Below are 25,000 nucleotides of genomic sequence, written 5' to 3'. Positions count from 1 at the left end.
AGAGATAGAGAGAGCGAGGAGGAGAGATGATCGCAGTGGGACTAAGAGGCCCCTCTCCTATTTCTTGTGGGATATAGGCTCCGGTCTTGAGTGTGAGTGTGTGTGTGTGTGTGTGTGTAGTGTGTGTGTGTGTGTAGTGTGCGTGTGTGTGTGTGTGTAGTGTGTAGTGTGTAAGAGAGAGAGAGAGAGCTGTGAGCGAGGAGAATGGTAGTTGATATTCAGCAGATGGCTCCATCTCTCAGATGTAATCAGGTGGTGTGTGTGCGTGCATCTGAGGAAGCAGGAGCCCGTACACACACACATAGACGTATGCACACATACACAGGCACTGGGGACAGGCTGAGTGTTTGTGCATAATGATACAATAACCAAAGCCCGTCTGTAAAAAATGTGTGTGTGTGTGTGTGTGTGTGTGTGTGTGTGTGTGTGTGTGTGTGTGTGTGTGTGTGTGTGTGTGTGTGTGTGTGTGTGCACCATGTGTGAAAGGAGAGGGGGGGAGGATGAGCACAGTGGAAAGATGAAATGGTGGGAAGGGACGTGTGTGTGTGTGTGTGTGTGTGTGTGTGTGTGTGTGTGTATGTTGTGTTTAATGGCTGTAACCGAAGATGTACTCTTTTATCTCTCCTTGTCCTTGCTTTTATTTTTCCCCTCACTCTGTTTTCTTCCCTGTCTTGTTTTTTTTTTCTCCCTCTCTGTCTCTCTATCTCTCTCTCCCTCTCTTTCTCTCTCCTCTTTCTCTCTTCCTTTTGCCCTTCCCTCTTTCTTTTCCAGAAGCTGTCTTCCTCTCAGTCTTGTCTGTTTGCCTTTTCTCTTAACCAATTTGCCTTTATCCTCTCTTCTCTCTCTCCTCTCTCTTATATCCACCTCTTCAGTGTCCCATCTCCCTTTCTCTTCCTCTCTTCTCCTTCTCTTTCTCCTCTCTCTTATATCCACCTCTTCAATGTCTCATCTCCCTTTCTCTTCCTCTTCCTCCAGACAGACAGAGAAAGAGATAGAGAGAGATAGAGAGACAGAGATAGAGAGACAGAGAGAGTTGATAAACTTCAGTCTTGGTGCAATGTAGGATGGGCCGGGTCTGAGTGCTGTAATCATCATTTGCCTGTTAAGCCCATCAATGACCGATTGCTCCATTTAGCACTGTGTTTAAAAGGGGCTGTGAACCACCCTATAAATTATGAAATGCTAGTGTTTGTGTACCTCTTCCAGAAACTGTTAATACTCAATACAGACTATTTGTGTGTGTGTGTGTGTGTGTGTGTGTGTGTGTGTGTGTGTGTGTGTGTGTGTGTGTGTGTGTGTGTGTGTGTGTGTGTGTGTGTGTGTTTTGAAATATGTTTGTCTAGTGTACATGACATCATCCTTGGTGAAAGGAATTCAATTTATCTGGATCTCTGCATCCCTGGAAGATGACATCATGCATGATGCTTTGATTGTGCGTTTTTGTGTGTCTGTGTGTGTGTGTGTGTGTGTGTGTGTGTGTGTGTGTGTGTGTGTGTGTGTGTGTGTGTGCGGGGTTATCCTGTTTTCTTCTGTATACTGTGGTACACGTCTGTGTGTGTTTTCCATGCTAACCTGTGTGCTGTTGTGTGTGCTTCTCAGATATGGAGTCTGGTGAGCGGCTTGCCTCCCCCTCCTCAGGCGCAGGTGTGTCTGTGCACGCGGCCGCTAGCGCCCCCGCCACGGCCGCCTCCTCTTCCTCACCTGCCGCGTCCTCGCCCGCATCCTCCTCATCACCTGCAACCAATGCCAAGAGCAGCCTCGGGCACGCCGCCTCCGCCGCCACGCTAGGTACACACACACACACACACACACACACACACACACACACACACACACACACACACACACACACACACACACACACAAACACACACAAACACACACACACACACACCCACACACACACACACACAAACACACACACACACACACACACACACACACACACACACACACACACACAGATATGCGGAAATGGGAGTATTTGCTGCATTTAGTGTTGACTGCTGAGAAAGCGCTCTCTGTGTCTCTGTCCATCTTCCTGTCTTCACCACTCTCTTTCCTCTCTTCCTCTCCATCCCTCTCTCACTGCTTCATACTTCTTTCCACCTTCACACTGGCACACAGAGGCACATATCTGCCGCAGACATATCTCACACACACACACACACACACACACACACACACACACACACAACCACTGAGAGGTGCATTATCACATTTTTCGATGTGATGTCACTTTCTCTGTCTCTCTCTCTCTCTCTCACTCTCAACCTGTCTCTCTCTCACTTTCTCTTACTCACAAACACACAAACATACACACACACACACACACACACACAAACACACAAGCTAACAAACATGTATGTTTAACATGCTGCCCCACTTCCAAGCTCACTCACAGCAAAACACTTACACCCAGATCACCGTAAACATCACCACACACACACGCACACATACACAAACAAACATATATGTTTTTGCAATCTTCCTCTCAAAAGCACCAACGCCGTCATCCACATACACACACAAATACAAGCACACTCATTCTCGCTCTCTTACTACAGACACACACACACACACACACACACACACACACACATACACTCACACACACAGGGTGAGTCAGGAAGGTTGGCTGTCACTGCTCTACCACAGCTGCTCTGACAACTGCATATTACGTTCACACAACTGAAAGAGAGAGAGATGGAGAGAGAGAGCGAGAGACGGAGAGAGAGAGATGGTGTGTGTGTGTCTGTGTTTTCTGCAATCGGTGAGCAGCATGATTTTTAATGTGAAGTTGCAAGGGTGGACAAACACCGACACACGCATACACACATAGACACCCCCCCCAACACACACACACACACACACACACACACACACACACGCACACACACACACACACACACTCACACACACTTCTAAACAACCTCAATCTCACATATGGCAGCAATTAAAAGTGGACGTATCCACGGGAGACGCTGACTGCCAGCAACAAAGAGTGTGTTAATCCCCTACACTCATGTCACAGAGAGAGAGAGAGAGAAGGAGAGAGAGAGAAGGAGAGAGAGAGGAACAGTTGCAGAGAAGGAAATGGACAGACTGAGAACTGAGGGGGTGGTAGCACGAGAGAGAGATAGAGAGTGTGAGACTAAATAGATGTGGCCAGGTGGGCGAAAGAGAGAGAGTGAGGGATGATGTGCATGGCTAAAGAAAAGAGGGGATAGAAATCAGTGATGAGAGAAAGGTAGAGAAAGAGAGTGAGAGATGTGGAAAGAGAGGGGGAGTGGATAAGGATATCAGGTAAATCCTCTAATTCTGCCTTGCTCTCCACAAGTCTGATTTAATTATTGAATGGCTGAAAGTGCATTAACTGGAAGTGTGTGTGTGTGTGTGTGTGTGTGTGTGTGTGTGTGTGTGTGTTTGTGTGTGTGTGTGTGTTTGTGTGTGTGTGTGTGTGTGTGTGTGTGTGTGTGTGTGTGTGTGTGTGTGTGTGTGTGTGTGTGTGTGTGTGTGTGTGTGTGTGTGTGTGTGTGTGTGAACAGCCTTGAGCTCAGAGCAACTGTAAGCATTCTCTGTTTTACATGTCATGAGTAAAAATGTCTCTCTGTCGCTTTGCCAAAAGTCCCTCCACCCCCTCCCTTGTATTTCCAAACTGTATTCCCATTGTCAAGGAAACATCCTTGTCTTTTCCTCTGTGCTTTTCTCCTCCATGGGTTCCCACCACGACTACAGTCGTCCTTAGTGACAACAGCAGCCTTAGCTCACATCCAGTGGAACGATTGGGGTGGGTGGTGGTGGGGGGGTGTTTTATTTCCTTTCGTTAGTTCGCTGGGAGTTGTTCTTTATGTTCCAGAGGAAGAATGATGAGAGAGGAGGATAGAGACAGAGATGGAGGAGAGGGAGAAGAGGACAGGGTTGGGTGGAGGGGGGTGGGGTTGTGGATGCAGAGCGAGATGTTGTATTTTTAACTGGCCCAACACAAGTGTGTGGAAGTCATTGCCAATGCTCTGCGGATAAGGTGTTGTTTCCTCTAGTCATCACTTTTCTTCTCTCTCTCTCTCTTTCTCTCTCTCTCTGCCTCACACTCTCTCTCTCTCTCTCTCTTGCTCTCCCCCTTTCTCAGTCTTTCCATCGTCACCAGCTGGCACAATGAACAGCTGTTACAACAGCACCCCCCTCTCTCTCCCTCTTTTTCACTCTCTACATGTCCTGTTCATTTTTTCTTTTCAGCTTTTCCTCCTGTATGTTGCTAGTAGTGCAACCTATATTTTCATATTTAATGTTCCTGCTTCTCTAAAGTGTGTGTGTGCGTGTGTGCGTGTGTGCGTGTGTGTGTGTGTTTGTGTGTGCGTGTGTGTGTGTGCGTGTGTGTGTGTGTGTGTGTGTGTGTGTGTGTGTGTGTGTGTGTGTGTGTGCATTTGTGTGTGTGTGTGTGTGCTGTAGTTGTATTAGTAGATTGTGTGAACAATCCAAATGGCGTGTTGTGATAGCATTGTTAAGTAGATGGGTAATGATGAGTAATGGATAGCTCTCCCTCTCCCTCCACCTTTTCTCACTCTGTTTCTCTCTTTCTGTCGCTCCTCCTCTTGCCCTCCACCCCTCTCTCCCCCCGGCAGGGCCCCTGTTTGGGGGTGGTGAGCAGGCATTCGGGGGCTCCTCTATGGCCGGTGCCTTCCCTCTGCTGGGCCATCCTGCCTTCGGCCTGCTGTCTCCAGGCTCAGCGCGCCCCGAATTCGGTGGTCTTGGGGCCCTGGGTGTTACAGCAGCTCTGGCTGCACACCCGCAACTGGGAGCCTTTACAGGTGAGTGTGTGGATGTGTATGTATGTGTATGTGTGTACAAAGACTGTACACCCACAACTGCACAACTCCTTTTCCTCTTGGGGGAGTTGTGTGCTGTACTTTCTGTGTCTAATTATCTAGGTATGCAAAAGTTAGGGTTAGATAGCTTAGGGGTGACATGCTCTTTGCTATTTCATCACAAGGAACGTAATAATCAGACATTTTATGGAAATTTCTGTCTGTCTGTGTGTGTGTGTCTGTGTGTTTGTGTGATTGGTTATGTGATATGGGGATGTTATGAATTTCTGTCCATCTATTTTGTGTGTGTGATTGCGCGTGTGTGTGTGTGCCTATATTGTCCGTGCGCGTGCTTTTGTGTGTGTGTGTGTGTGTGTGTGTTTCCATGGAAAACTCAAGACGGTTGGAGTGTGTATGCATGCACCAGATGTTGCAGCAGTGTAGTCATGTCTCTCCTGCTGCAGAAGAGAGTTGATGGGCAGGGCAGTTTTACCACATGGAACCCTCACAGAAACACTAGCTCATCCTTAGAGTATACTCACCTACGCTTTACTACTTACTTCCCTACGATATAAAAAAAAAATTAAGAACAAAAAGAACTAAACTCTTCACATGAAGACTTACTCGACTAGCGCTCTTGTGTTTGCCTCTATGTACTGAAGGTGGTCAGTTTAGGCTAATGAAAATCACAAAATAGTGCACTTTTAGTGGCCTATATAACCTATGCATGTGCTTGAAGTGTGATGCTGTCTCGTAAGGGAAGTGTTTCTGCAGCTGTGGGTCAGGGCTGGAATGCTAGCCGAGCGTGTGATGAGGCCAAAGCCTGTTTCAGGTTCACAGACACGAGCCTTCATAGGGAAACACTCAGCACCAAGGGCACCACATCTGGAGCTATGGAGGGAGGGAGATAGGGGGGAAAGAAAGAAGACAGAGAGAGGGGTTAAGATGGAGGTTCGGAGAAAGATAGAAAAGCGGAGGAGAATTTGATGGTGAGATGAAAGGTGAAGAGGGTAGAGTGATAAAGCAAGAGCAAGGAGTCTGAATGAGAGGAGATGGAAGAAGAGAGAATTGAGTTTCTCTTCAAAAGAAATATCATCAGCCACCAGTTGAAGATGGGAGCTATCCCATGTCAACCCAAAAGCTCTTAATTCCTTTGTTCTTCAGTCTTTTTGTCGGAGCTTGTATATCGCAAATATTTCAAACAAATACTCAGGTGTTCAGGCAGACACACACACACACACACACACACACACACACACACACACACACACACACACACACACACACACACACACACAGACAGACACACACACACACACACACAGACACACACACACACACACACACACATTCACTCTTAGTGATATAAGTGCTTTTTTCCTGTGATTTTTGTGCCTATTTGAAGTGGCAGCAGGCAGACTTGAGGGAGAGACACAGCTGCACAGAGAACAGCAGAAACACACGATAATTATGTTGCCGTGTGATACAGGGACTTTTTTTCCTCTAGTGGTGGTGGGGGTGTTTGAGTTTGTGTGTGTGTGGGGATGAAATGTGTGCTGTCTGTGTGTGTGTGTGTGTGTCTGTGTTTTTATACACTAGTGTGGATATGTGTGTGGTTTAGTTTTTATGCTTGTGTGTGTGTGAGTGTGTGTGTGTGTGTGTGTATGTGTGTGTGTGTGTGTGTGTGTGTTTCTTGCTGCCAGTAAGAGCTCGTTGAGACGCTCCCCCTGTGTAAAAGTCACAAACGAGAGGCAGCTTCATCAAAATGTGTTTCCTGTTGGAATTAAATTAGCCTCGCGTGGCTGAGAATGTTATTCTGTGTGTGTGTGTTTGTGTGTGTGTGTGTGTGTTCATCTATCACAGGCCATCTCAGGAGGCCTCTCAAACATCCGATTTCCCAGTGTGGGAACCAGATTTGACTATTTATAGGGCTGAGCTGCGAGTTGCCAACAAAATATCTCACACAAACTGAATTCCGCTGTAGATAATTTAGCGTCACTGGAGTTATTATGATCTTTGTTAGAGACAGAGTTGTGCCAGACAGTAGCAGCACAGAGGAAACGCTCTGTCAGATATCCTAGTCCTCCAGTAATCATGAAGACGTTTGCTTTGATGTGGAGAGCCCACTGTGCTAGTGGTTCTGTTTGATATTGTTAGTGTGTGCAGTGTGTACATGAGCACACGTAACCCCAGCTACATGCTGCGCTTTCAACATGGCGTCTTTACTTTCTGAGCTCAGTTGGAATAAAGGCTTTTGCCTTTCAGTAGCTGCTATTAAGGCTATAGACATTATATTTCCCTATATAATATATAATATACACCTATATATATTCCTGCCTTCCATGGATAATTTGTTTGATCATATTTTTTCCTGTATGGAGTTTGTCATTTGTGTCCACAGAGTCATATTTTATTAGTGCACAGATAGTAGTATTGTAATGTCCAGACATAGCATACAGGCCTGTAAGTGCAGCAGTTTGGCCATTGGACTAGGTTTGCTGTAAATGAGACTGTAATGCTCTCTCTCTCCTCCAGAGTGGTGGAGAGCCACGGAGGCCCACGGCCACACGCCGGCTGCCTTCTTCCCCCCCTTCCTGGGCCTGCCGCACCTCTTCGCCCCTCCTCTGCAGAACCATGAGGCCAGTCCCTACCAGTCCCGCACACCCAGCAAGAGCAGCCGGACCCCCAAGGGTGAGAGACCCCACTGCCACCGCACTACTCCAGCCGTCCTACTGCACTCCTGGCTCTCTTTGACTGCTTTCAGCACATGCTGGCCTTACTCTCTCTCCACATCTGTCTTTTCCACCTTTGTCTCTGTTGTATGTATGTTTGTGTGTATTTTTCTGCAAGTAAGTGCTATTTGTGAGTATATATCTAAATGTGTTGTGTACAGTATGTAGGTCTACAGTATGGGTGTGTGTGTGTTCCCACGTGGGAATTCCCACTATAGACCACTGCACTACATGTAAAACCAACACAAAAGACAAAGAACCTTTCTCTCTATCTCTCTCTCTCTCTCTCTCTCTCTCTCTCTCTCTCCCTCAGTAAGCTCATTAAATGTGTCAACCTCATGGACAGTGTTGGTAAACAGAGGCTGAGCAACTGTTGCCTATTACTCTACAGTAACTGTGTGTGTGTGTGTGTGTGTGTGTATGTGTGTGTGTGCACATTAGTAAGCATGTGTGTGTATCGTATGTGCATATGTGTATTTGTATAATGTGGGGACCACACCACTGTTCTACATAGTGGATGCTAATGATATAGCATCTGTTTCTGGCTGCGTCATGCATAATATTCAACAGGCCCATGAATAATTCACCAGATTTAAAAACTTAGGTCTGTTACAGGCGAACAATCCACTCCTATTAAACACAGTCCAAGACATTTACAGTGCAGTGTGTGTGTGTGTGTGTGTGTGTGTGTTGGGGGGGGTGTTAGTCCTCTGTAAGACAGTAATGCAGAGATTACTGTCTGCTTCTTGTGCTTTAAACACAGAGGGGGAATCTAAAGGGGTGTCATAGCTTTCATGTGGGCAGGCACTATAGCTTTGAAATAAATCAGCTTTGTGACTCGGCGGCTGATTCTGGCACCCTTCAACACACCACTGTTTCTTTTCATCTCGTAAATGTCACATTTATTCTCCCAATACATATCCGGCACATAATCCTCATTCAGCTGCCATGTAGAACTCCGTAATGACACCACTGCATCTGATCTCATCATAGACCATCACAATACACAATATTGGTGTTTTTGTCTCGGCTGAGTTTTCAGCACCTCTTTAACTGAGGTCAGGTGAGGTGATTGTCACAAACTTGCTCGTGGAGTGTTGAAGGAAAAACACAGGACTGATTTCCATAGCAGGAACCACATGAAAGGACACTAACGTGTTGCTTCAGGTGTTGCGCCTCTGAAGGTGACGTGGATGCGACACATGAGGTGTGTGTTATGTAACTGGCAGCCGGTCTCCTTACTGTCCACAGGTGTGAATGGCGCGGTCAACGGCAGTGTGGTCTCATCCTCCTCGGGCCCAGGCAAAGGAAGCGTCAGCATCACCCCATCCTCAGCGGCTCAGGGGCCCCTGGACCAGGCCCGGACCCCCGGCTCCAAACCCTGCGGCCACAAGAGCAGCCTCCACAACAGCAGCGCAGCTACAGCAGATTTGCTGGACAAGAGCAGCGGGCAGAAGCCCAAAGAGAAGGTGAGTTGGAGGAGTCCTAGGCCTGAGCTCTTCCCCTCTCCCCACTGTGGACTATGATGGACCACCACAATGCAGTAATGGTGTTCTTGACTTAGCAAATGATTTTCGAGCGCTTCCTTAACTAAGGTTAGGTGTGAGGGCCATTGCAAACTTCCTAAACACATACAGGATTATAGTGTGCTAGGGGCTGTCAAATTTATATGGAAATTGGGGAAGTGTGTAAAATATGTTTCTATGATTATAAAAAGACAATGTAGCTCAGCTGGCCAAAGGGATGAATATTGCCAAGCTGCAAGTTAGATGGTATACTACACTGTTCCCTATACTACACTGTTCCCCATACTACACTGTTCCCTATACTACGCTGTTCCCTATACACTGTTCCCTATACTACACTGTTCCCTATACTACACTGTTCCCCATACTGCACTGTTCCGCATACTGCACTGTATTGTGATTGGAGGCCTTGTCTTGGGCTGTGAAGTTGAGTTTGAGTTTGTGCTGCTCTGGTGTTGCAGAAGCTGCGTAAAAAGGCTGGCACAGGCTCAGCCGTGAGTGACAGCGAATCGGGCTCCTCGGACAGTGACCTCGATGGTGTGAGCAGCAGCGACCTTGATGACCTGGGTGAGGAAGATGAGGATGACGATGAAGAGGACGATGATGACCAGAGCAAAGAGAGCGATGAGTCAGACTATGAGAAAGAGAGGCAGAAGAAGAAGGCAAAGGTGAACTTAATGGTGTTTTGTTCTTGTTTATTGAATTTATCCCTGTGTCTTCAGACAGCTGATAGATGAATCACTTTTAACATTTGTATACCTCCTATGTATAATCAGTCCGTTTATTTGGAACTGATCAGATTAGGATCTCAGACCTGGATCTGTAAAGATGTTAGTCCTAGCATCTTCAAATGTAAAGTTGAACAGTCACTTTGGTTCTTAGAGCTGTATCTGTGAAGCTGTTGTTGTAGATGATTCTGCTTGCCTGATGAATGACCAATTCTACTGTTATTCTGCCTTTAGCTACTAACCCCTACCTCTGGGCTGAAGAAAGACAAATCCAAATCTTCCAAAGCCCTGGACCCCCCCACACTGCTCCCCTCCTCCCCCCCTCTGCTCCTCCCCCCAGCCCACACCAGTGTGATCCAGGCCATAGGGCTGGCGGCCAGCACTAAGCCCCTGGCCCTGGTGGCCCACCCGAGGGGTTGTGGTGAAGGCTCCCCGAAACAACAACGGCCGCCACTGGCCGCCTCGCCGTCCTCCTCAGCAAAGCCTCGGCCCTCGTCTCCGCAGCACGCTCCGCTCTCACTCTGCTCGTCGCCCAAGCCGCTCTCAGTGCCCTCTCCGCCGCGGCCCATGCCCCACTCCTCGTCCCCAAAGCCGCCCTCCCTCTCACCCTCGCCGCTGCCCCCAGTAAGGGCCAAGCCACAAAACCCCTCGCTGGAGGCCACCGCCAGCCGGAAGCTTCTGGAAGCATCGCTGGCTCACCTCACCCAGTTCCGCTTCAAACAGGTAGGATCAGCAGTGACTGGGCTGACTTGTATGTGTGTGTGTGTGTGTGTGTGTGTGTGTGTGTGTGTGTGTGTGTGTGTGTGTGTGTGTAAGTGTCTTTGTGATTATTTGAATATGTGTGGGGAATTGTGGGCTTGTGTGATTGTGTTTATATGTCTAGGCGACTTCATGTGTGTGTGTTTGTCAGTGCATTAGGCATTAGGATTTTGTATGTGTGTGTGTGTGTGTGTGTGTGTGTGTGTGTGTGTGTGTGTGTGTGTGACTAGGCCTGTAGTTCTGGCAGTCAGACACAGAGAGAATGTTACAAGTGCGGTTTGAGCGGAGAAAAAAAGCAAAATAAAGGGTTTATAAAGGTTTTAAATGTAACGCCACATTTAGTTTGAGAGCTGTTAAAAAGGAGCCTCTCGCCACTGTTTCCACCCAAACAGCCACCATTCTTTCCACTTTAGCTGCGTTTTTAGCCTATTCATATTCACCATCTGTCTCTTTTTATTGACTCCATTTTCTGCAAAGGTCACAATGCAAGAGAGGAAGGGACAGAGGAAGAGAGAGAAAGGGACAGAGAAAGAGAGAGAGAGGAGGAGAGAGAGAAACCCTCCTTCTCTTATCTAAGGTTGATAGAGTTCCCTGCTGTGTACCCTGCATTGCTAAATGAAAGTGACAATGCCATCAGCTTTATTGGAATTACTTGTGCAAAGCTGACAAGCAATTAACTCGCAACTTCTTACAAAGACACTTTCTTTGTTTTCCTTTTCTTTTTTTTCCTTTTCTTTTTTCTTTTTTTTTTAAATCTGAGGACCAACTCGAGCTCTCTTTTCTTTAGCTCCCCTCTCTCTAGCTGTGAAATTAATGCTAGGATTTTGTGAATAAAAAAAAAACAAGCTTCATTTGAGCTTGGAGTTGTTTTAATAGAATTGATGAATAGTTCAGTTATGGATGTATTTGGAGAGGCCTCCGTGCTCTCTCTGTAACTGCACAGTCTGGCTGTAAGCATGAATATATTCAAATGTGTCAGATTATTGACCTGGAACAAGGTCTCTCTGTGTTTTTGTATCTGCATATGTGTGCCATGTGTGCCATGTGTCCCTTTGTGTGTGTGTGTGTGTGTGTGTGTGTGTGTGTGTGTGTGTGTGTGTGTGTGTGTGTGTGTGTGTGTGCGTGTTTGTGTGTGTGTGTGTGTGTGTGTGTGTGTGTGTGCGTGTGCGCGTGTGTGTGTGTTTGTGTGTGTGTGTGTGTGTGTGTGTGTGTGTGTGTGTGTGTGTGTGTGTGTGTGTGTGTGTGAACGCAGGCGTCTGTCTGGATGATAAGCCTGTGAGTTCAAAACCCTACATGTTGCCTTGCCATAATTCAGCAGTGCATGTGAAGCGCAGTATTAGGACTTTTTAGCCCTCTCTCCCTCCCTCCTTCTTGCTCTTCCTCCCTTTATCCCTCCTTTTTCTCTTTCAGGGCACACAATCAATCCTCTTTTCAGTGCATTTGACTCAACACAATGCCCTAAATGATTTCTTCTGCTGGGCAGCCATTGTTTCCCAGACTGGGTGATTAAGACACAATGAGACTGTGTGTGTGTGTGTGTGTGTGTGTGTGTGTGTGTGTGTGTGTGTATGAGTGTGTGTGTGTGTGTGTGTGTGTGTATGAGTGTGTGAGAGATAGAGTGTGAGGGCATTGTGCTTTATAGCACTTCCACCACCAACAATGATGCAGGGCGACAGCCGGTGCAATTACGTGATTCTCTGGCTGTGTCCTCTCCCCCACCTCCTCTGTCTGTCTCTCTCCCTCTCTCTCTTTTCTCTGTTCTAGTCTTTTCTGTCTCAGGAGCAGGCCTTCCCTCTCCCCCTGAAAAGGCAGTCAGGCTCCTCCAAGAGCAGTCGGAGGTCGGGGGTCCACTCCTCATCACCATCGCCTTCCTCCTCTTCCTCCTCCACCTCCTCCTCGCTCCCCCCTCCCAAACTCACCCCTGAAGCCACCAGCGCTCGCACCAAGCCCCCTCCAGAGGTCCCGGGCCTCCTACTGCCCCCCAGCCTGCTGGGCCTGCACCCGCCTAACGGGGTCATCCAGCACCCCCCCACCCAGGACGCCCCCCTGGCCCTCACCACCAAGCCCCGCACCCCCAGCAGCCAGCAGGGGGCCTCTCCGTACGCCCCCTCTCCCGCCTCCGACACCTCCCTGCCAGTTAACCTCAGCACAGGGAGCGGGCGCACCCAGCCACCCCCAGCTACCCTGTCCTCCTCCTCCTCCTCCTCCTCCTCCTCGGCCGCAGCCGTAGGGAACCTCCAGAGTAGCACCCCTCTGACCACCCCTGCGGCCCCCAGCGAGGGGGGTCGAGCCCGGGGGCCACGCAAGAGCAAGACCCCAAAAGCACTGGGGACCTGGAAGGGCAGCAGTCAGAACCACCTGGCCCAGTCACTGGTGGACCTGTTCCAGCACGGGGCGAAGGCCGAGGGGGGCGAGCCAGCGGCTACCAGCAGCAAGGACTCGGACGACTCTGGGGACGATGATGACGACGAGGACGACGACTTGTTGGACGAAGAGGACGAGGATGAGGAGGATTCTGAAGACAGCCTCTCAGGTAAGACTGACACCTACTCATGCGCTCCATCTCCCCGCATCGGACATGAGCCCAAGGGCAAGACATGCTTACCAGCTGTTTCCATTTTTCAAAGCAATGAAGGGATGTTAATAAAATAAATGTAAAAAAAATATATGATTATGAACTAAGATGAGTTTTTAGAGATTAGTCAATAGCTGGAGTGCATCTTTAAATATTCTGATATATATATTATATTCTCAATGTTCTCATCACTGCGTCTATGCATCTCCTCCTCCACCTCGCTGTGCTCTCTGGCTCTCAGAGTCGGACAGCAACTCTGACGGTGATGTGAACGGCTCAGAGAAGAAGAAGAAGAAGAGCAGTGGGAGTGGCAGCAGTGAGGCGGCGCCGGCCGCCATGGGCTCCCTGGAGGGGGAGAAGACCCCGCTCAAGCTGACCACCAAACACCGCGCCTCGTCCTCCGCCAATCACAGCCTCTCCGACTGCTCGCCACTCAACCTGCAGGTCATCAAACCCACCGGCGTGGCCACTCCCACCATTGTGACCAGCGCGGGCGCTCTGACCTATCACAGCTCTCCGTCCTCTTCCTACTCCGTGGGGAGCACGCCCCCAGGTATGGAAAGGGTTTGGGGATCACCTGCAACAAGGGGCTGATGGGGCAAATGCACTGACAACAGCAACAAGTGCAAGGACGCAGGGGAACATGTTTAGTAAGCACATGCTGAATGTGACTGTGTTTTGTGTGTGTTTGTGTGTGTGTGCGTGTGTGTGTGTGTGTGCGTGTGTGCGCATGTCAGGTATGCTGCAGTGTCATCTCCTGTGGTGCCTGGTGTGCACCTGCTGGGAGATGAAAGGGAGGGTTGATTGGGTTGGCATTGAGGGGAGGTCGTTCCTCTACCTGTGACTCTCCTTTACCTTTTTGCTCTCTTTCTCTCTCTCTCTCTCTCTCTCTCTCTTTCTCTCTCTCTCTCTCTCTCTCTCCCCTGCTCTCTCTCTGCGTTGTTCTTCATGTATCATCAAATTCAATTATCTTTTCTTCTCCATATACCCTGCCTGGTAACCTTTCCAAGTTTCTTTTTCCTTCCCTGTCATTTTTTTGTTCTTTCTGTTCCTGAATCATCCTCTTTTTTGCCCTCTGTTTCTGTCTCTTTTTCATCTTTCCATTATTCTCTCCTCTCTCTCTCTCTTTCACCATCCCTCCATCTCTCTGGTCATGCCATGAAGATGGTAAATAAAAAGTGCAAAAGTGCTAAGTAGCTGGTGGGGCCTGGTCAGTCCCAGTGGTGTATGTGTGCAGGCGGCTCTGACCAGCATTAGAGGGCAGTCATGTTGAGAAGAGGGCCTTTACGTGCTTTAAGGGGAGCCAGAAAGCTCTGGGCCACTGGGGTTAGCCACAGGAGCAAATCAAGAGGGTTGCATTTTGTGTGTGCATGTGCGTGTGTTTCGACTGTATTTATTTTACGTTAGGAGATTGAGGGATATTTTGTTGGTTGATGAGGGTTATATATGTGCATGAGTGTGTGCGAGTGTGCATTTGTGTGTGTGTATGTGTGACTGCCTGTTTATGCTGTGAGGCTTTGTGTGTGTGTGTGTGTGTGTGTGTGTGTGTGTGTGTGTGTGTGTGTGTGTGTGTGTGACTGTGTATTTATTGTATGTTAGGGGATTGGGGGATGTTTTGTAGTATGATACTCGTTGTATGTGTGCATAAGTGTGTACGAGTTTGCTTTTGTGTGTGTGCGTGTGTGTATGTGGCTGGTTATGCTGTGTGTTCCTGTGAGGCTGTGTGTGTGTGTGAGTAACCAGCTTGTGTTCCCTGTAGGCTCTGCAAAGAGGAAGAGGGTGATTAGTGAGGAGGAGCTGCGAATTCCTCTTGAGATGGGGTATGTTTTCACACACACACGCACACACACACACACACACACACACAGATGAAGGGGTAGACAAATGCACACACACACACATTCTCTCTGTTTCTCTTCAGGCCATGGGCCTGCAGCTTGTGTTCTCTAACTGCTGTTTAATGATCAGTCTGCATTTGATTGGCACTCTCAAGGCCATGAATTTTCGCCTCTGGGTTTGAAGGATTCTTCGGCGCTATTTTCTGCCTCTCTGCAGCGAGGAGCCGTGCTTGTTACTAAATGGCCTGACATTCTCTCCATATCAGTATTATTAACCTCACAAGTGCCAGCTCCATGCAATAAGACCGAGCTGGCGGCTACTGTTGATGGACATAGCGAACACAAGGAAAGAAAAGAAAAGAAAATTCCCCACCTCCGTCAGACTAATCTCTTTTCTCTCCCCACCTCACTCACTACTTTAAACCTCAGCTGGCAGCGAGAGACACGGATCAAGATGGCAGGGGGTCGTCTCCAGGGCGACGTGGCGTACTACGCACCCTGTGGCAAACGGCTGCGCCAGTACCCTGACGTGGTGAAGGTAAACCCTCCTGACTTTGTTCTATGTTTTTTTTTCTTTTTGCTCACCCCTTGTTAATGGCTTGCACAGCCCCCCCTACCCCCACCTGCCACCAAACCCCCACTCTCACCCACCCCTCACCCAACTCACACCCACTTCCACCCCCCCCCCCCACCACCTCCACTGCTTTATTCAGAATACTTCCCCAACCTCACCATCCTAGCGCAAAACCCTGTAACATTGGTTAGACTAATTGGGTAGAGACAGAGCCTTGTACCGTGTAAGCTGGCACAGTAGGCCACTTTGCTAATAGCAGTGTACTTGGTATTCAGTGTGCAGTGTGCAGTATGCAGTAGTGACCAGTGCTGTCAGCTTTTGCCCACCGCTTTAAGGTTGCTTTCACGTGTCCTACTTTGGAAGCCGCTCTCTGATCGCCTGTTCTCACCAACACCATTATTCTCTCTTCTGTAGTATCTATCCAGAAATGGAATAGCTGACATCACACGAGATAATTTTAGCTTCAGTGCAAAAATAAGGGTTGGTGACTTCTATGAAGCCAGAGATGGACCCCAGGTGACTGTTTTTCATCTCTTATTTATTTTCCACTCCTGCCCTCTATCAGTCTATCCATCGCTCTCTCTCTCGCTCTCTCTCTCTCTCTCTTCTCTTCCTGTGCTCTCCATCTTCCTGTATAGGTATCTTTTTCTCTCTCTCTCTCTATCTCTCTCTCTCTCTCTCCTTTATCTAGAGTCAGTTGGGCATATTGTGGGTATTGACTGAGAGACAGTTAGCTTCTGGTCCCCTGTTCCAGTCTAATGAATGAATGCACATGTAATAATCAGTTCCCATTACTTCCACAGGTTGTTTGTCAACGCCTTTCCTGTTTTTTTTTTTGTATTTGTTTTTTTCATATTTTCTGCCATCTATTCAGGCAGATAAGAGTAGAGCAGACAGAAGCAGGCTCAGAGATTTGCATCAGCACAACACACTTCAGCTCAGCCGCCTGCTTTCTTTTTCAGGCTGCAGATTGATTTTTTCCATCTCTCTCTTTCTCTCCTTCTCTTTATTTCTCTCCTCTCTCTCTCTGTCCCTCTCTTTCTATCTATCTCACTATCTCTCTGTGATAACAGTTGAAGTGAGGGATGAGGTCAGAGAGGAGCAAAGAGAAGAGACAGAAGTGACTCATTAAAGGAGCACGTGGGTTTGGAGGTGAGGGAGGGGAATGGCAGTCTCTCAGCTCTGAGCAGCACTAGTGAGCAAAGACACACCTAGCATGTTGGAACGGAGGGGGCCGTCGAAGACGGGCAGCAATGCAGACAGAAACATGGACAGACAAAGCAGGGCTGCAGTGAGACAGACTCCTCCGAGAGACAGACAGAAATACAGGCCACTCTATAGACAGCTGGAGGTTGAATAGAGATGAAGACGGACTGATAGGGGGACTTTGTTCTTTAAGGCCATCTAACGTGCCACCTTCCCTCCTCACCCTCTCTCTCCACACCCCCCCCCTCCACCTTGCCCTCCGCAGGGTCTGCAGTGGTGCCTGCTGAAGGACGAGGAGGTCATCCCTCGCCTGCTGGCCATGGAGGGTCGGCGTGGGCGTCCCCCCAACTCGGAGCGGCTGCAGCGGCCGGCCGAAGAGGGCTTGGGCTCAGGGTCCGGCGGGGGGTCCGGTGGGGGGTCACGGCGCCGCAAGGGGCGCCCGCCTAACGTGGGCGAGGCCGACTTCCCCAGCCCCTCTGAGGCAAAGCTGCTGCGCAAACTGGAGGCACAGGGTGAGAGAAACAGAGAGAGAGAGAGAGAGAGAGAGAGCAGCACCACTATCACTGCCCTGCTGGTTATACTGAGACACTGCACCACCACCAACAAAACACTGTAGTGGTCACAGACTTGTCACTACAGTGAATTGAAATATTGTACAAAATCAAACACTGATAGGAAAAGTGGGGTAACACTTTGGCTGTGAAGCGATTACCGGTAAATAAATGAGTGACAAAGTAAGTCTAAACATTACCAACCATGATAGAATTGTATAAGTGGTAGGAGTGTTGCCACAGACAGCTGTGTGAGTATGTTACAGAGTGTATGCCACTTTATGTGCGTGTCAGAATTGGTGTATGTGTGTATGTAAGTGTGCGTTTAGGTAGGTTTTAAAGTGTGTGTATATCGTCTTGCAGAAATTGCCCGGCAGGCAGCCCAGATGAAGCTGATGAGGAAACTGGAGAAGCAAGCCCTCGCCAGAGCAGCCAAGGAGGCCAGGAAACAACAAGGTACACACACACACACACACACACACACACACACACACACAGGTAGGCATGTACACATATACACACGTATGTACCAAGGTTCCCATAGGTCCTTAACATCTTTGAATTTTTGTACATTTGATAAATATATTCAAACAATATATATATGAAAACAAACATAAACAGGCATGAGTTGTTGAAAGTGCTTGAATGCTTGATATTTTGTTTTAGGAAAGAGGCAAGAGACCACATAGTCTGCTATCACTGTAACAGAGCAGAATTAAGAAATGTTGAGTGTTACATTTGAACTCTTTTTCATTGTCAGTGAGCTTTAATATAGCCTTAGATTTTGGTTTTCGTGGACGATCACTGAAAAGACCTGTAAAGGGCTCACCTTAGACTGCTGTAAAGGGCTCACCTTAGACTGCTGAAATCGTATAGCATGTACTTGAGTTCTGTGCCTTTATGGAACTCAAGTACATGCCATACGATTGTGACTGCCACAAGCCAATTGTGCATTGTCAGTGTTTCCCACAGAATTGAATTCTATTTGTGGTGGTAGGTTTGCAGAATTAACTTGAATGCAACAGTTTTTAACAAATTAGCACAGCATGGTTATGATGCAGATTTAAGACCAATTTAGCCAGTCGACTTTTATGGCAGCAATTGCAGGATTGTTCATGTTTTCTTTAAACGTGCATGTACAGTAGGTTGTTGAGATACAAGGAGAGGCTGTGCAAAGGTGCACATAGCTCTACTATAAACAAATTCCATCCAATGTAAATAGTACAACATGGAAAATCATTGTGTGGTGGTCAGTGTTGATATTGTGGTGGGCCACCACAAATAAGTCAATGTATGGGAAACACTGATTGTTATTGAGTCTCATGTTATAATACTGTGTAATGTGGAATAGACTTGGTCGTTGATCAAACATTGTGTAAAATCCCCTAATTATAGCATAAGGAATTTAACACCTTTCCTGTGTATGTCTGAAATGAACATTGACAGACACACACATACACACATTACAATTATTTATCTGTTAATATCAATATAAGATATTATGAAATATACTCATGTACTTACAAGCATTCATACAATTCCACACACAGCACAAGAGCAGAATACACACAACACAGGTACGCACACCGTAACACACACAACACAGGTACATGTATGCACACCGTAACACACACACAACACAGGTACGCACACCGTAACACACACACAACACAGGTACGCACACCGTAACACACACAACACAGGTACGCACACCGTAACACACACACAACACAGGTACGCACACCGTAACACACACAACACAGGTACGCACACCGTAACACACACAACACAGGTATGCACACCGTAACACACACAACACAGGTACGCACACCGTAACACACACAAAACAGGTACACACACCATAACACACACACACTCAGTCCAGTGCCTCAACATGTCTCCTCTCTCTCCCTTTAGCAATAATGGCTGCAGAGGAAAGACGGAAGCAGAAAGAACAAATCAAGATTCTTAAGCAGCAGGTCAGTAATGACACACACACACACACACACACACACACACACACACACTCCCACACACACCATTAGAATGCAGCTTCCCCCTCTCCAAGTCCTCTTTATGCACTGAGGCACTTTCAATTAACATTCCCATCCTCCCTTTTACACCCTCTCCACCTCCTCTCTTCCTCTGCCCTTCCCTTCCTTGCTCTGTCTCTTTCTGTCAACTTTGCCGTCATTGTCTTTCTGTCTCTCTCTCTCTTTCACTCTCTCTCTCTCTCACACACACACACGCACACACACACACACACACACACACACACTTTCCCTCACTCTCCTCCCTCTTTCTGAATTGCAGGAGAAAATTAAGCGTATTCAGCAAATCAGGATGGAGAAAGAGCTGCGAGCCCAGCAGATACTCGAGGTACAAAGTCACACACACACACACACACACACACACGCACACAGACACACAAATAAATGCATGTTTGGTCACACACCACACGTTTGCTTGCATTCTCACTCCTCCATAGAGTCCTATATGCACATAAACACAAAGACAACACAATACACAGTCTACACACTGACTGATGTTCCGAGCCACTGCATACTACACACTCTCAAAAGCTCGCTGCAAAGTTTTCTCTAGGTCTCACACACGACTCGAGTTTATGGCATAATGCTGGCATGGAACTAATGCCAAATTGGTTTCGGCGGGGCATCGTCCACTATTAAATTGGCATCTCAATTGCCAAGCACCAGCAGTTAAATTGGACATGAAAGATTTTTTTCTCCTAGACCCCATCCACACACGCACACACACACACACACACACTATGCTCTTTTCTTTTATCAGACAATAGTAACACTTTAGCATAAGTAGGTGGAAGGACGAGAGAAACGGTTTCCTTCACTCGGCCAATTACTGCACACTCCTGTCCTGCTCCGGCTGGGGCCAAGGCAAATTGAAGCTGACACGCTTGGCAAGCCACTCCTAACGGGATTTCTCCCCGTTAGTAATTACATATTTAAATATCTTTCCTCTTTTTTTCCTTCAGTGCAGAACCATAATTCATCCTTGCTCGGTTTTGCTAATTTGGCTGGCAAGTCAAGCAAGTTGTTGTGGTTTTGTTTTTTATTTAATTTAGATTTTTTTTTTTTTTTTTGCGTGTGGAGGGGGAAAATGACTGAATAAATACGTGAGTAAACAAATTAGATGTTTTGGAAGTCAGAGTGTTTTGAGATACCCCAGGCTGATTTAATCAAAATCAAGGCAGCCCAGACGTCTGGAGAAGCTCTCAATCACCGGTCCTCTCTTCTGGAACACACACACTCCCAAGCAGCACTCACACCCAATAGGCCCCACACACACACACATGCACAAACACACACACACACGCTCACACACACACACACACACACACGCATTTTCACTTACACACACACTTTTTTTGTAGATGATTGTGTAGGAGGCCTTGCCTCTATGGGGTTTTTACATATGTGCGCGCACAGACACACACACACACACACACACACACACACACACACACACACACACACACACACACACACACACACACATACACACACACACACACACACACACACACACACACACACACACACATGCACACACACATACTTAATAGCTGGGTGTTGAGGGGTTGTAATGTGCAGTGTGGTGTTGTTGTCAGTGAAGCTGATGTTCCACTGCTTTGCATTGGCAGGCCAAGCGGAAAAAGAGAGAGGAAGCTGCCAATGCCAAAATATTGGAAGCAGAGAAACGGATAAAGGTCAGTCCTTGTGTGTGTGTGTGTGTGTGTGTGTGTGTGTGTGTGTATGTGTGTGTGTGAGAGAGAGATAGAGAGAAAGAGAGAGTGAGCGAGTGAGAGATGTTTCAGTCATATGAACTGTGTGTAGAAATTGGTTAGAAGTGCATCTGTGCAGGTTTGTGTGTGCTGTTTGTGGTATATGTGGGAGTCATGTCACCACTGACTGGAAAGAATCTCAGTCCCCTCCTCACCGTAAACTGAGCCCTCACACACACACACACACACACAAACACACACACACCGCTCCCATCCCTGGGGTCAGTGTGTGTACTGCACACGGAGGGTCACACTCTCAGAGGCCCGGGGCTGCAGGAGAGCAGCGCTTATGCTTTTAGATCTATTTTGTTATTGAGAATGATTAATTGGTTGAGCGATATGAAATCAATTAAGCAATGTTTAGAAATATCTGTCATTATTGAAGCAGTGTGGTTAGAGTTACAGTAAGCCAACTTGTATATTTTAGGGCTGATTTTAGATACCCTTTAGAGAAGTCACTCTGGTCAACATCAGATCTACACTGGATGTGATGGGTTTAGAACTTGAAAACCAAAACAATGTTGACAGTATGTGACTGAAGGTGCTAATGTCTGCCTTCCTCCATCCTTCTCCATCCTTCCTGCATTTGTCCTTCTTTCTCTCTTTCTTCTCTTGTTATTTTAGGAGAAAGAGATGAGGAGACAACAGGCGATTATTCTGAAGCACCAGGTATGTAGTGGCTGTGCTGGGCAGCAGCATTCTGCTAAGGGTATATATACAATAAGGAACATATGGATCTGTGTGAGGGGGTGGGGCATTCTGAATACAGCTAGCCACTGTTGTAGTTTCCTTATAAGATCTTCTTTGTGTTCTCTTCTTTGGTTAATATCTCCATGCTTGTGGCAGTGGGTTGATCTTTCTCGGGGTTTTAAAATCTCTTATTTACAGACATTTTTAGTTGTCAATGTTCTCCTTTTAAATGGCATTGTGATTTACATATATACATCTATACATTTATATACATTAATATATTTTTTATATATACATACATATCTATTTTTTCTGTTTTGATAATACTTTGCCACCTCTCTCTCTCAGGAGATGGAGAGGCATAGACTAGATATGGTATGGGTATGTTTATTTTCTGTATGTCCCTAACACCCGCATCGTCAGCACTTTGGTTGTGTTTATGGTTGTCATAGCAATGCATAAAGTGTAGCACTGGCTGCTGTCATACTACATTCTTCTGCATGGCTTTTTTCCAGCGTTTAAAAAAATAATAATGATAAAAGAAAGAAGAAAAAAGAACAAACACCCCATTTGAACATAAAAAGGAACATGCATTGCCCACATTCTGCCATGTATGTCCATTTATGAGATTAAAAAAAATAAGCCAAACAAATAGACCATTTTATTTATTTTTTTAATCCACCTGTGGTCGAGGCGTCTTTTCCTGTCCCCATGATGCATATGATGCTCACATGCACACACTCTCTGGTGCTCCATAGTGTTTGAACTTGTGCACAATACTCAAGCCATCCATAGCCACCTGTGTGAATGTATGTGTGTGTCTGTGTGTTGTGCACATTGATATTTACTCAGGTTATTGATTGATGGTGTATGTCGTGGTTGTGTTTTGTGGAATGGCTGTGAGTACCTGTGCTTGTTTATAGTGCTCTATGAAGTGTGTGTGTGTGTGTGGGTGTGTGTGTGTGTGTGTGTGTGTGTCTGTGTGTGTGTGTGTGTGTGTGTGTGTGTGTGTGTGTGTGTGTGTGTGTATGTATACGTGTGTGTGTACATGTGCACAGCTCACTGCTGTGTGTCACTCACACACACACACACAAACACACACACATAAACACACACACACGCACACATACTGACACACACACACACACTCACACTCATACACACTCCCGCCTACAGCCACGGGAACAGTGTAATTCAGCTGGTTTTGCCACTCCAATCTTCTCCATTTGTCATTCCATCCACATCCACGACAACAACACCCTCCACAACACACTCACCCCGCACACACACACACAGCCATGATGGGCGTCTTATGCACGTCAGCTTGACCTGACCACACATGCTGTGCTTCTCTAGCCATTAGAGCACACTGATACTAAAGGCTAATGTTTCAGCTAGCATCCACTCACTGATGTTTCTATGTGTAAAAAAAGCATACTCACGTCAATAGTCACTCTAATGTCATCCTACTAAAATGGTAATTTTTTACAAATAGTCTGAATTCATCATATACCTTTAATTGGAATCATAAATATACTTTTATAGACAAACAAAAATACTTTCTGTTCTTATGATGTATAGAACAGTAAAATATGGCCGGATCAATAAATATAGCATAGACGTAAATTACCTGGACACATTGCTTTCTTAAGGTCCACATTATGTTGTATGGCATTTTGCTAAGCAATATGGATCTCCTACACACAGTAAGATGGATGAAGGCTATGAGTCAACATCATTTCTAGTGTAGGCTGCCGAACACTGAATGATGTATTGGGCCAAACACACACACACACACACACACACACACACACACACACACACACACACACACACAGTAGGACGAGGAGCCATGTTCTGCTGCTTCTTTTCTTTTTTATCTTTCAATCTTGTTCTCCTCTGTCTCTGGTGGCCTCTACCTAAAGCAGCGTACAGTAGGTGGGCTAACCCCAGATGCACTGGATGCTTCTTATCCTCCTCTCCTCTTCACCACTCGTTCTTGTTGCCTTTTGTTTTGTTTTGTTTTTCCCTCTCCCCACTTTGCTTCTTTCGGTTGTCATCCTAAACACCCCCCCCCCCCCCTTCGGCTGATCAAAAACAAAGCAAACCAAAAAAAGCCGCCCGTCATGGTCATGGTGACGTGTCTTGTATTTCACGTTCACTCTCTCCTTCTCTCTTTCACTTTCCTCTCTGTCTCTCTCTCTTTGTCTGCTGAACATGCTATCAGAGGCTGTTAATTGTCTTGTCTGCACATAGCACCGTGTCTGTACATATGTTTTATCATCTCTCCACTCCTTTGTCTTTCCCTCACTCTCACGTTCTCTCTCTCGCTCTTGTCTGCAGGAGAGGGAGAGGAGGAGGCAGCATGTGATGCTGATGAAGGCCGTAGAGGCTCGCAAGAAGGCCGAGGTACCTCATGACCTCCCAATCCTGCCAGCTGTGACTGCGTCATCTGTGTCATAAACATTTGTGTCTGCTAGGGTGTCGCCGCTTCTCACATACATCAAAAACAATGTCAAAGTTGTGGCATCCTCATCCTAATTGGATAGCAACTAAACGTTCAATATTTGTGGATTGTTGCCTTGGTCACAGTCTGCTGCTGTGTTTCATGTGTCTGCCATATCACAATGAAATGGAGTGAAAACATAAACAGACATTAGTTATGTTGTCATACAAATTGTCATAGAAACTAGATCATCTTGTAGCTGACTTTTTGTTGCTGGCGCAGGAATATGAAAACCCACAGTGGCATGACATTTCTCAACTACTTTTATTTTAGTCGCCTAGACTACACATTGACATACACACACACCAACTTCTGGCTATGTGTTGTGGTGAACTGGAGTGGCATTCTTTGCACTAGTGTATCGATGCCCACTGGACTGGAGCCATGGTTTGGTGTGTGTGTGTGTTTGTGTGCTGAAGTGTGATGCATTGTGCTTTGACATGTTGTGATGTGTGTTGTGTGTGTGTGGTCAGGAGCGCGAGCGTCTGCGTCAGGAGAAGCGTGATGAAAAGCGACTGAAGCAGGAGCGCAAGATGGAGCTGCGGCGGCTAGAGCTGGAGATCGCCCGCGAGATGAAGAAGCCCAACGAGGACATGTGCCTCGCTGACCACAAGGTATTCACAAACACACACACACACAGGTGCAAACGCCCAAATATACCTACTACATGAGGCCCAGCAAGGATAT

The 25,000-nt window shown here is 47.0% G+C and overlaps 1 protein-coding gene across 9 annotated transcripts in view; it reads left to right on the top strand.

Moving 5' to 3' along the window:
• The window catches only part of LOC143142679 (bromodomain adjacent to zinc finger domain protein 2B-like), an 87,883-nt gene that overhangs the window by 42,198 nt on the left and 20,685 nt on the right, over positions 1-25,000 (top strand). For 2 of the 9 annotated variants that reach the window (XM_076303736.1, XM_076303745.1), the window contains exons 3-22: positions 1,600-1,788; positions 4,623-4,808; positions 7,341-7,496; positions 8,789-9,006; positions 9,525-9,731; positions 10,026-10,514; positions 12,315-13,083; positions 13,367-13,678; positions 14,885-14,945; positions 15,393-15,501; positions 15,952-16,053; positions 17,009-17,255; positions 17,658-17,750; positions 19,212-19,273; positions 19,608-19,673; positions 20,977-21,042; positions 21,742-21,786; positions 22,156-22,182; positions 24,151-24,216; positions 24,787-24,927. In XM_076303736.1, the coding sequence (XP_076159851.1) occupies positions 1,602-1,788; positions 4,623-4,808; positions 7,341-7,496; positions 8,789-9,006; positions 9,525-9,731; positions 10,026-10,514; positions 12,315-13,083; positions 13,367-13,678; positions 14,885-14,945; positions 15,393-15,501; positions 15,952-16,053; positions 17,009-17,255; positions 17,658-17,750; positions 19,212-19,273; positions 19,608-19,673; positions 20,977-21,042; positions 21,742-21,786; positions 22,156-22,182; positions 24,151-24,216; positions 24,787-24,927 (3,609 nt within the window). In that variant the 5' untranslated portion in view covers positions 1,600-1,601. Of the gene's footprint in view, positions 1-1,599; positions 1,789-4,622; positions 4,809-7,340; positions 7,497-8,788; positions 9,007-9,524; positions 9,732-10,025; positions 10,515-12,314; positions 13,084-13,366; positions 13,679-14,884; positions 14,946-15,392; positions 15,502-15,951; positions 16,054-17,008; positions 17,256-17,657; positions 17,751-19,211; positions 19,274-19,607; positions 19,674-20,976; positions 21,043-21,741; positions 21,787-22,155; positions 22,189-24,150; positions 24,217-24,786; positions 24,928-25,000 lie in introns of all 9 variants that reach the window. The other 7 variants (XM_076303739.1, XM_076303744.1, XM_076303742.1 and 4 more) reach the window with 4 other exon arrangements.

Source organism: Alosa pseudoharengus, unplaced genomic scaffold (genome assembly GCF_046254945.1).
Source record: "Alosa pseudoharengus isolate Yale_2024_CS ecotype anadromous, Long Island Sound unplaced genomic scaffold, YU_APseudo_1.1 YU_APseudo_1.1_scf_24, whole genome shotgun sequence".
NCBI classification, from domain to species: domain Eukaryota; kingdom Metazoa; phylum Chordata; class Actinopteri; order Clupeiformes; family Clupeidae; genus Alosa; species Alosa pseudoharengus.
This window is presented reverse-complemented; position numbering and strand designations above follow the sequence as displayed.